The sequence below is a fragment of the Lissotriton helveticus genome, chromosome 5_1 (genome assembly GCF_964261635.1).
Source record: "Lissotriton helveticus chromosome 5_1, aLisHel1.1, whole genome shotgun sequence".
NCBI classification, from domain to species: Eukaryota; Metazoa; Chordata; class Amphibia; order Caudata; family Salamandridae; genus Lissotriton; species Lissotriton helveticus.
Window position 1 is genome coordinate 2060353735 of NC_136065.1, and position 12041 is coordinate 2060365775.

At 47.0% G+C, this 12041-nt stretch overlaps 1 protein-coding gene across 2 annotated transcripts in view; it reads left to right on the forward strand.

Moving 5' to 3' along the window:
* LOC144756287 (regulator of G-protein signaling 3-like) overlaps positions 1–12041 on the forward strand; it is a 456864-nt gene that overhangs the window by 351014 nt on the left and 93809 nt on the right. For both annotated transcript variants that reach the window (XM_078645947.1, XM_078645948.1), the window contains exon 3: positions 6126–6199. In XM_078645947.1, the coding sequence (XP_078502073.1) occupies positions 6126–6199 (74 nt within the window). The remainder of the gene's footprint in view (positions 1–6125; positions 6200–12041) is intronic.

Below are 12041 nucleotides of genomic sequence, written 5' to 3' on the forward strand. Positions count from 1 at the left end.
AGCGCTCACCCTAATAATAAAGCCTTTGCAATAATGAACCATAAATACAAGTTTGAACACATGGACACAAATATTACCTTAACTGCAGGCAATACCTTTCCCTTATCCATAATGTGTTACTGTAAACTGGCAGCCAAAAGGTTTGTGCTGTAGGGGGTTGGGCCTACTTGTCCCAAGGACAAAATACACATGAAAACTTGTTGCCCTTGACCCCAAACAATATGTCTGCACAGGGCAATGGTCATGTATGTCAGTTGCAGTTATGATTCTGCGCAAATATATGGGTAGAGTGGTACTGTAGGTAGGTGGAGGAGTGTGGCTCAATGGTTAGAGCTGCAGACCCTGATGCAGAGTTCTGGCCAGGGACCAGGGTTCGATTCCTGCCTCGGCAGGGTCTCGGGCTCAATTTCCTCGGACCAGTTAATTCTCGCCTCGTGCCTATTCTAATCACGGGCCCCATGCTGCAACTCTGGGCAATAGCTTGCTTAGCCTCCACACCGGCCCCAACAGCGCTAAGGATGCCTGGCTTCACCCTGGGGGTGCCCAGGAGTGGACACTTCACAGGGAAAGCGAGGAGGGGTTCCACAGCGGTATGAGTATCAGCGCCAGGAAGCCGAATAGGCGACACCGCAAGGTGACTGTCTGGTGACAGTGCGCTCTATAAGTACCATGACTGTACACAAATTTTAGTGTATATGTTTCAGCAAAATCCTTAATTATAAAGGCACACCCTTTTTGGGACTCCCTACTTTTTTCATCCATTTAATGCCCTGCCCTCTACCCATCCACGGGGTCTAATCCCATATTAAATAGTCCAGGAAAATGCTGAAAATAGTTATTCGGGCTTGCTTTAAAGTGAAATCCATAAAGACATTTGTACCCTGTCCCACTGGACTGCAATCTCTTCCCTCAATTAGTGTCTGTTTTTTTCATGAAATCAGCACTCGGGGTAATCAAAAGGCAACACATAGCAATTGTTCTAAGTAAATAAATAAATAGCTTTGATTTAAATCCCTCCTCTGGGCACCGTTTTCCACTCCTCAACCCTTTATTTTTTCTTTTCTTCTATCTCCCTCCCTGCCCCTCTAGGGGCTGCTATCTCTAGTTAATTACCATTTTTCAAAACTCTTTTTAATTGTGTTACATGGATCATTAATATGCGTTTTGTTCTCCTCTTTATTGAACTACTCTTTCATGTCATCCAAAGGGCGGTACTCCCCTACAGCGATGTGCCAATATGGCTAGTTTTGTCCCAACAATTCTGCCACTACTGTTTGCTAAAATGTTATCCCGCCTGTTTAAATTACTCGCTACTATTGTTCTCGTCTTGTGTGTTCATGTCTTGAATACAGCATCAAAACGTGTGTTTATGTATGTATTTATTCTTTGTAAAGTGCTCCAGCACCCTTTGGGATTTTTTAACACCATCTGCTGGGCAGAGGCAGAACTGCAGCTCAGAGAGTAACACCTACTGGGAAGAGAAAGGACTGCAGCTTAGAGAGTAACACCATCTTCTGGACAGAGGCAGAACTGCAGCTCAGAGACTAACAAACTGCACTTGACAGAAACAGTGTTCCAGTTCTGAGAATAATATATGCTGCTGGGCAGAGACAGAACTGCAGGTCAGAGAGTACAGTCTTGTACTGGGCAGACAGAACTGCAGCTCAGAGGGTAGCACTATCTACAGGGCAGAAGTAGAGTTGCAGCTCAGAAAAAGAACTACAGCTGCAAAGGTGATAGTGATTCTCTCTGGAGTGGGAGCTGGTCAAAATCTAGTAGTATTGTGTTCTAAGCCAGAATCAGGTTGTCTACGAATGATTTGTGCCCCATGAGCATACCGTGCACTAAGGGTGATGGAGCTGGCCCCTCTCCATCCGTGCTGTGTTCTCCCAGCGCGTGGCTCTATGCACTGGCCCAGGGGCCGACTATCCCAGGCCAACCATATCTTGTTTTATTTCACACCTTTAGTCTGTGCAGCAGCACGGCCAGGCTCCTCACTCTTATTCATCTACCTCAACAGTGGTCTGTAGATAGCTCTGACCATATGTGCCCGTCTCTGCCCTTGAGGTCTCAGTGATAGCCTGGCAGCAGTGTAGGACCTATTCAGCTCACCCAAGGGGCAGTTTCCGGTTGAGGTTTATCTGACAGAAAGAGTGCATCACTGCATGCATCAGATATGAGGCCTCATTTGTTGAACTGCGCCCTGTACTGGAGAGCAGATCAATAACTCAGTGTCCAGCTGCCCAGTTCCCCCTTTATCATATTTTGTCTTTATCTAGCATATGGCATCCTATTGTAGTTGCATTATCTGCCAGTTCTGTAGGATACAGCCGGAGTATTGGTCACAGCTACAGTATTGTATCCATTCCTCATTTGTTACATTGTGTCGATTTCTTGGGCCAAATCTAAAGCATCAACTTCATTTCCAGAGATTTCATCAATCAGGGTTTTGTGAAGCGCACTGCTTACCCGTGAGGGTCTCAAGGCCCTGAGAGGCAGGGGGATGTCCGGCAGCTCTGCGTCATCCAAAAAGCCAGGTCTTGAGGGTCTTCCTGAATGTTTGCATTGTGTGGGGGTTTGTTTGATGCTGAGGGGTAGTTTGTTCCAGTTTGTTGGCTGCGATGTAGGAGAAAGCTCTTCCTCTCATTCTGGCTTTCCAGATGTGAGGTGTTTCGCCCAGGGTGAGGTCGGCAGAGCAAAGGTTTCTCTTGGGGGTGTGGAAGGAGATTCTTTTGTTGAGATATTGGGGTCCGGTGTTGTGGAGGGAATTGTAGGATTGAGTAAGCTGCTTGAAGGTCACTCTGTTTTTGATGGGAAGCCCGTGGAGGTTCGTAGGTGCTGGATGACGTGGTCTTGTCGTGGGGTGCCGAGGGCGAGTCTGGCTGCAGCGTTCTTGACGGTCTGGAGTTTGTGGAGTAGAAATCTGTTAATCCCGGCATAGAGAACGTTTCCGTAGTCAGTCTGCTGGTTATGAGTGTGTGGTTGACGGTCTTCCTGACTTGGCAGGGGATCCACTTGCAGGTCTTGCAGAGTATGTGGAGGGTGTTGCAGCATGTGGAAGATACGGTGTTGATCTGTTGGTTCATGGTGAGTGAGGAGTCTAGTATGATGCTGAGGTTGTGGGTGTAGTCTGTGGGTGTGGGCGTAGGAGGGTTGCCGAGGGCATATAGCCACCAGGTGTCGTCCCACCCGGAGGGGTTGGATCCGAGGACAATGACTTCTGTCTTCTCTGAGTTGAGCTTGAGGCAGCTGGTGCTCATCTAGAATGGGACATCCTTAATTCCTTCCTGGAAGCTGAGTCTGGTGGTGTCAGGTTCCTTGGTGAGGGAGAGGATGAGCTGGGTGTCGTTGGCATTGGATACTTTGCTCAGTCCGTATTTTCTGACGATGTTTGCGGGTGGGGCCCTGTAGATGTGGAAGAACGTGGGGCGTGAGGAAACTTGGGGTGCTCATCTTCTGATCTCTGTAGTTTGGAGAGGAAGAACGGCAGTCTGATTCTTTGAGTTCGGTCGGCGAGGAAGGATCCAGTCTAGGGCAGTTCCCTGTATGTCTGCGTCATGGAATCTGGCAGCTAGTGTGCCGTGGGAGACTGTGTCGAAGGCTGCTGAGAGGTCCAATAGGATGAGGGCCGCCATGTGACCTTGGTCGAGGAGAGGGTAGATGTCGTCTTTGGCAGCTAGGAGGGCGGTCTCTGTGCTGCATTTGCTGCGGAATCCGGATTGGGAAGTGTTGAGGATCGAGTTGGATTCTATGAAGTTCATCTAAATTATTGTGTTCAGAGCTAGAGATTGAATAGCATATCTAGATGGATAATGTAAAAGATATGTATATGCATTCGACGAATCTGCATGACACTGTCATCAACACATTTCATCCACCTCAACTCTTTCCTGTAAAGTTTTGGGACGATCCTTGAAATGGGGGCTGAGAAAAAAGGGGGTCCCAAATCATGTTTTCCTCCTGCAATTTCCCATAGAAACTTTAGACAATGCTGCAGCCATAACAGCCAAACGAAATTACACCAAATTTGGCAGAAAGCTAGATTTGTACCAGTAAAGCATACCTTTTATGATTTGATATAAATCTGTTCAGCCATTTTAGAGAAATCAATCTTCAAAGTTTATTTATATCTAGTGACACAGTACTACTAAGGAAGTCCCGAAGGAGTACAGAGGTACTAAACTGCAAATGAATCACATTGATTGACTGGCCACAACATGAAGAGAAATGTGGCTACAGGGTAGGTAGGTAGAAGTACCTTGACCCCGCCACCACAGCCCTTGTGGGGGTCCCTGAGGGTTCCCCCCTTGGGTCAAACTAAAAAACAAACTGCGTCACCGCAGACTCTCAATACTCTCGCTCTATATTCTTGCTATAATCAGTGTGGAATTCAAGCTAGAGTACCACAAAATTACGGCAAGATTACTGTGTCACAAAAAAAAACATTGGGTGGGTGTCTGTCGGTTGTTGTGCGACCATGACAGGTAGACCAACAAATGGGGGTTGGCCACGCACAAAAGTTCTGTGCATGGCACAGGATTCGCCGCACGCAGGAGCTTGGTCGCAGGGAGTTGGATGTCAAAGAGTGTGCATGGTAGGCCTACTTAGGTGTGGTAATAAAATATTATTTTACATTTAAAAAAAAAGAAAGAAATTCACTGAAAAATGCAAAGGTTGAAGTGATGTTATAGTTAGGTGAAAAAGTCAGTTAACATCTTAAATTTTAAACTCTAAAAAACACTGAAATTCTCCGGTTATTGTTAACTTAAGGAACTAAGGGCCAGATGTAGGTAGCCCAATACCGGTCGGAAACGGCCGAAAATACCGATTTTCGGCCATTTCCGACCGGTATTAAGCTATGGAGATGTAGGAGCTCAAAAAACATACAGAATCGGTAATTTTACCGAATCGGTAATTTTACCGAATCAGTAAAATTACAGAATCAGTAAATTTACCGATTCTGTAAATGTTACCGATTCGGTAAATTTACCAATTGGTAAAATTACCGATTCTGTATTTTCAGATGTAGGTAGCACTTTGAACAGTGCTTCAGACCTTTCAGGATTCGGTATTTACCATGTAATACAATTGCATGGTAAATACCGAATCCCTGTGTACATGCACATCTGTGCATGTACACCTGTGCCATATGGCACACAAGCCAGTTACAGGTGTGCAACAGGGTGTCAAAGTGACACCCTGTCCCCCTTTGCAATTCGGTATTTTTACCGATTCGGTAAATACCGATTCGGTATTTGCTATTGAATCCTATGCGCTTCAAGGCCCATAGGATTCAATAGCATATACCGATTCGGTATTTACCGAATCGGTAATTACCGAATCTTACCGATTCGGTAAAAAATACCGAATTTTTACCTACATCTTATTTACCGATTCATAAATACCGAATCGGTAAAATTCGGTATTTATGAATCGGTAAATGATATTTACCTACATCTGGCCCTATATCTCATTCCTTCGCCATGCACTGCTTATGACCTCACATACTACATCACTTGTTAAGTGTTCTATCACATCACTGATAAAAATCACTGATGACATGTGAAACACACACACTAACACATTCAAACACCCACACTCACTCACTCACTCACCCACTCTGCGGTAGGTAGGGAGAAGAGCATTTCTATAATCAAAACTGTGCTCCCTCGTTTAAACATACTCTCTGAAGATATCACATTTCTGCAGATCTTTGAGTGTATTTATTTATTGTGTTGACATGTTTCAGCTCTATTTGATGGAACTGTAGTCTTCTTTAGGATATTCGAACAGTGCCGTTTTACATAATGGTATGTTTTAGAAATGTAACTTTTAAAGAGATGACTTTGAAGATACCATCTTTAGCACAGAGGGGGCAGGGACATAATATTTTCCATACAAAACAAATGTTGCCTGTTAATCCTTAAAAGAAAGTAGGCTTTGCTGCTAGCCTGCATTTTAATTTGTCTCACATTTGACCTCACGTGTGATTAACTCTTCCTCGCAGGAATTTGAAGACAGACTTTGTATTTTTGCTTCATTTGAGAAATATGACGTCACTGTGTTGTGCCCTCTGCTCTCTCTTCCTTCCTCTCTCAATCACTCTCTCTCTCCTTGTCTTACAGTCTTTGGCGTCCAGTGTGGAGTCGGACCTGGGACTGGAGTGTGAAGGCGAGAGACCCCGGCATCAGCACAAGAGGTAACTGTGAGGGATAGACAGGTACTCACTCCATCGAACACAGAGATGTCTCCTTAAAGTGAGACCCCCCCCCCCCCCCTCGCAAAAACTGCAAACTCTGGGATACACGGCTGTCCCCGACATACACAGGTACCTCTCGCTGCTGGGTCCTCTGTCTCTTAATGAAGGCCCCTTCTCGTGCAAACTGTCTCTTGAGTGAAACTTCCAGCCCTCTTCTCACTGACTCTAACATACATATCTGTGTATGTGTGCTGACCCTTATATGAAACATTCAGATCTAAAGAGCTGTCTCCTATAGCAAGGCCATCCTCTCCATAACACTGACATATGCAGCTGTCTCTTGCTTGAGACCCCCATCTCTCCTCTCTCTGACTTTGATATACATCCGTCTCTCACTACGAGGACTCCTCTTCCTGACACTGACATGTATATCTGCCTCTTGTGTGATTATCTCTTAATCAGTTTTCTCTAGATGAGACATGTACTGTTGTCACTTGTTATGAGTCCCTCCATCACTTCTCTCTCTGACTTTAATGTACACAGCTGTCTCTTAATGTTGGGCACATCCTATCACAGACTGGCATGCACAGCTGTCTCTTGAATGAGACATATACAGCTGTCTCCGGCTTAGAGATACACAGGGCCTCCTCTCCCTCACAGGGGCATAGGCAGCTGTCTCTTGTGTGAGAATGAGACCTGTAGGGCTGTCACTTTAAAAAAAAAAAAATTGGTGGAGTTTTATGTAGCACGAACTTGACCCAAAGGTGTTGGAGCGCTTTACAGGAGCACCAGTTACATTACACAAGGACACATTCATTTTGTTATGATTTGCCCAGAATCACAGAATGTTGAGTGTCCCTGCCGAGACTCGAACCTGTTTCCCCAGCTCCGAGGTCGACCGCTCTAGCCGTTAGGCCACATTCTCTCCCCTTAGAGCTCCACAGCCGTCTCTTACAGCAAGGGCCTCCTTCCCCCTCGCAGGGACACACACGGTTGTCTCTTGCGTGAGACATATACAGCTTTCGCTTGTATGCTCTCTTCTCTCCCTGAATTCCATATACACTTCTGTCTCTTAACATGTGCTCATCCTATCACAGACAGGCACACTCAGCCGTCTCTTGTGTTTAGACCCTCTATATATTTCCAGGTGGAGGATAAACTAGCTTATCATGTTATAATGCTATTTTAAAAATATCGCCATCATTGTGTTACGTTATGCTTTTATCTTTTTTATAGTGTATACAACTGCGAAAGGCATCTTGGCAATAAAACTGACAGAGCAGACCACCCAAAAACGAAGTGCCTGGAACCCTTCCCGGCTCTCAGAAGGCTCTAGAACAGAATGCAGCCTCGGGCGACGGGGCCTCAGTTTTAGTTGAGTGCCCGCCCGCGCTGCCGCCACCGACCCTCTTTGAAAGGGACTTTTCCGCGAGAGCGCTTCTGTCCACAAGGTGGCAGCACTGTCGAGGAAAGTACACTCGGCTGACCGGCCGCCGCGCAGCGCCGCGTGGGAAGCGCCTCCGTGTGTTTTTTTCAATGTTCAAAAGCAAGGTCTCAGTGCGCGAGCGACACTTTTCATCTTCAGACTTTGAACTAGAGCAAGGGAGTGGAAGGGTGAGAACAGAAGAGAAGTGTAGGAAACTCAAGGGAGAAAGCAGTGATGAAAAAGAAACTGCAAGAGTGAGGGAAAGAGACAGGAAGTGCAGTGGTGGAAGGAAGAGACTCGAGGTGGACTTGGGAAGACCCGTCACCGTATTCATTAGATAAAGAGACACAGAATGCAAGGTGAGAAAAAAGAAACAGGAGTCACCCAGGGGATTTATGAAATAGAGAGACAGGAAGTGCAGGGGTGGAAGAAAGAGGCATGTGTTGGAATCAACGCCAGTCACCAATGGTACTCATGAGATGAAGAGTCAGGAAGTGTACGGGGTGGAAGAAAGAGACACATGGTGAAAGGCAGGGCTCGAGTCGGGGTACCACGCCGGTGGACGGCGTCCCCCCACTTATTTTACCGGGGGGACGCCGTCCCCCCTGCCAAACAGCTGGACTTCACTCTTTAGCCTCTCTGGGACGAGGCGCTCGGCACCTTTCGTGACGTCACTTCCTGACGTGACGTCACTCCGGTGACAGCGTCCCCCCACTTCTTTTTTTACGACTTGTGCCCTGGTGAAAGGCTTCAAGAAGACTTGATGGTATTCATTAAAGAGACAGGAAATGTAGGGGGAGAAGAAAGAGGCAAGAGGTGGAATCAAAACTACACAACCTTGGTATTCATGAGGTAATGAGACCGAAAGTGTAGGGGGTGGAAGAAAGAGGCACAAGGTGGAATTAAGACTAGTTACCCAAAGTATTTATGTGATAAAGAGACAGGAAGTGTAGGTTGGTGAAAGAAAGGGGCATCAGATGGAAGCAGGACTAGGTAACCTTGGTATTCATTAACCTCGGTTGGTAGTGGTGGCTACTTATTGTGGGAATAGGGGCTTCGCCGCCTCATATTTTCTGTGTCTGTCTCTCTGACCATTGCTCTGTGCGAGGGCTAGGAAAAGTAGAGGTCTCTCCTGTTGCATTGCATTATATGGAGGTTACATAGGAGTTAACAGAAGTACATTGACCTCTATGAGGTTAGCATAGCAATACAGCATAGGGACCAACTTAGCAGTGTTTAACCCCTTAGCTGCGGTGGCTATTCCGCCGCAGTGCTAAGGGGGCAGAGGGTGCGTGCGGCGCTCGCGTACTCGTGACGGAACCGCTCCGTCATGGCCCTCGGCTGAGCTGTGCTTATGACGGAACGGTTCCGTCACGGCCCCGCCCGTCAAATAGAACGCTCAGCGCAGGCGCGGAATTTGCGCCGCGCAGGCGCGACGAGCGGGCCGTGACGGAGCTGTTCCGTCACCAGCACAGCCCACCCGAGGCTCGTGACGGAACGGTTCCGTCACGAGCACGCAAGCGGTTAAGGAATGTTTAGGGGCAGAGCCGGAGTAGCCCACATGATGGAGGGGGCTGAAGACGAGAACAGGAAACAGTGTCTATTCGGGCCCAGACTTCAGTCTGGAGACCTACAAATGTGATAAGTGACATATAGGATGCAAGTGGTTGCCCCACGGTCTGTACACCCACCTAAACTCAAAGGCGGATGTGTCTGTAGGGGATTATAGTCCACAAAGAGAGAAGGGGCGCTCAGATGTTAACTATAATATGCTTGTAACACATGTTGAAATGCACTGGACACAAAGTAATAGGCACACCCCTATTTGAGTAATATGTATTTTTTGTGAAAATATGTTAGGGTTAGAAAAATAATTGTGAAGGGCAACTTTAATTGTGTCCTTGTATTTAAGAAATTTGCTATGCTCCCGCTAATAAGTTATTGGTATTTCCCAGTCTTCGCACCTTCCTAGCATGTGTTCAGTCTTTAGTTATTTTATGATCCCGTGATTGTCATTTGCGAGAGCGACAATGAGAGGTAGTGGACCAGAAAGATAGGAAAGAAAAAGTAGGTAGAAAGAAAAATGGGTGGATGGGGAAGGAGTAAAGGAAGGGTAAACAGAAGGAAATATGGAAGGAAGGAGGAGGTGGGAGAGGAGCTGCCAACTTTGGAACTGGGGAACCAGGTTCACGTCCCAGCATTGGCTCAACATCCTGAGATTCTGGGCAAATCACTTAATCTAATTGTATCTCAAAAGGAAAGGTCTGACCTTGTGCAATGTAACCTGGTGCTAATGTAAAGCTCTCTAATGCCTTTCTTTGGGCCAAGTTCAATCTATATAAAAACGATTAAAAAAAAAATCATGATGCAAGGCGCACCACTAGCCCTAGTGCAGGCATGTGCGGCTAGCACGAGCAGGCAGGGCGGGGAGGGTCTGCTTTCAAAGTGTAGTGTCAGAGGATCAGTGGTCTAAGTGGGGAAAAAATAGTAGGGGAACTGTGGGCAGAGAATCAGAGGGCGGGAATAACCTGAGGGTTGGATCAGTGGGCGGAGTCAGAGGTGTGGCCAGAACACGCAAAACATCCCACTTTTTAGTATTGTTTGTCATTTCACTGGCCAGTTATAGCTAATTATGTTATTTAATTCAATCAATTGATACACATGATTATTTAAGGTGTATTTAATATGAGTGTTAGAAATTGGATCACTGGTTGGTGGAGGCTTGCGCCAAAGCCAGTCAGAGACCACCACTCTAGTCAGGGCTTGGGAGTTACAAGCCAAAGATAACCCCTGCTCACCCCCTTGGTAGCTTGGCACGAGCAGTCAGGCGTATCCCGGAGGCCATGTGTAAAGCATTTGCGCACGCACACAACAGCAACAACATCCCAGGCACACTACAAAAGGAACTCCACACAAGGTTATATAAAAAATAGCCTTTGTATTCTCAAACACATTAAAATAGTAAACACATAATGTACATTGTGCCAACTGGCACTGGGCAATATTTACAAGGGATTATATACACCTGACAGGGCCACATGGACCACTGTCAGAACCATCACAAAGTGAACTTAGTAAAAGTAAACTAGATCATAAACATACAACCAGTAAAAACTGCTAGCCACTGTACTTAGCATCAGCCTGTGACATAAACTACATTATGCCCAGTATCACATCAGGCACGAATTACATTTTGTGCCAACCTCACATGTCTAAACACTTTAGACCCTAACCGCCTAAGCGTAACTCACATTAGGGGCACAACTCACACAGTGAAACATAATCTCACTAGCATAAACCATAATATGCAAAACAATCTCATAATCATAAACCACAGTTTAGAGGTATAACACAGGGTGCGTAAAACATACTACACACAGTATATTTCCTAGCACCAAAATCCCATTCAGCACATAAATAACATTAGGGCCTGTCGCCCTATAAATCTAACAATCCCCCTGGCCAACTGGCCATCCCACATAGGGGGGGGGCTCAAATGACCTATGTCCACAAAGTCAGGGCGCGCTGCCAATGCAGCGAAAGTGAAGGGTGCGCAATCTGCGCAGGCCTTAACGTAGCAGCTGCCCACTACTTCCTGCGATACAAAAGGGGATGATGGACTGAGCGTTTGAACAAATCAAACACTCACCCCCAGTCAACTGATCTGGGTTTAATCCATCACCATTCTTTAGTTCACTCAGCCACCCCAGTTCAGACATGGCGATATGCACTACTTCCTGGGCAGCTGAGAACCATAACATGAGGGCCTAAGCGGTGCAGCTGGCACTAATTGCTGCGCAGCTGTAAATAATCAAATGAGGCATGGGCTCTCACTGGCCCTGGAAATAACTGTGCCCCACGTTGGAGCCATCTTCACGGTCTGTACGACGCGGGGCTCTCCCTCGATCATGAGAGCCCTGCGCCACACACTCATGCCGGCCTCTTCCGGCTTGGTTGCAGGCCCCGCCCACGTCACGGGCGGGCCTGCCTGACTTCTGGTTTTCCTCGAGGGCCGCGGCAGTGATTCTCTCGGCGGCAAGAGGGGTAGGCTTCCTCAAAAATAAATGTAGATGCGTGTGGGCACCCGCTGTAAAGATAGCACCATAAGCGGGATAGGCACCCGCAATTCTGAAACAGAGCAGCCATGTGGGGTGGGCACCCATGAAGCCCCTGTAATTTCGTGGGAATCCCTACCCTGGGGATTCCCTCCAGGCGAGAGGCAGCTCGGCGCTGCAAAGCCCACACTCTCCCTCAGCTGGGCAAGTTTAAAAGCAGAATAAAGCGCTCCTCAGGCGCTGGATGGCTATAACAAGCGTTGTCAAAAGCAAAAATAAAGAGCAACAGGTCCCAGCAGTCCTGGAGGCATCAAGGGGGTAATGTAGGGCCCAGGGGCCAGCACACAGGAGGCAACCCCCA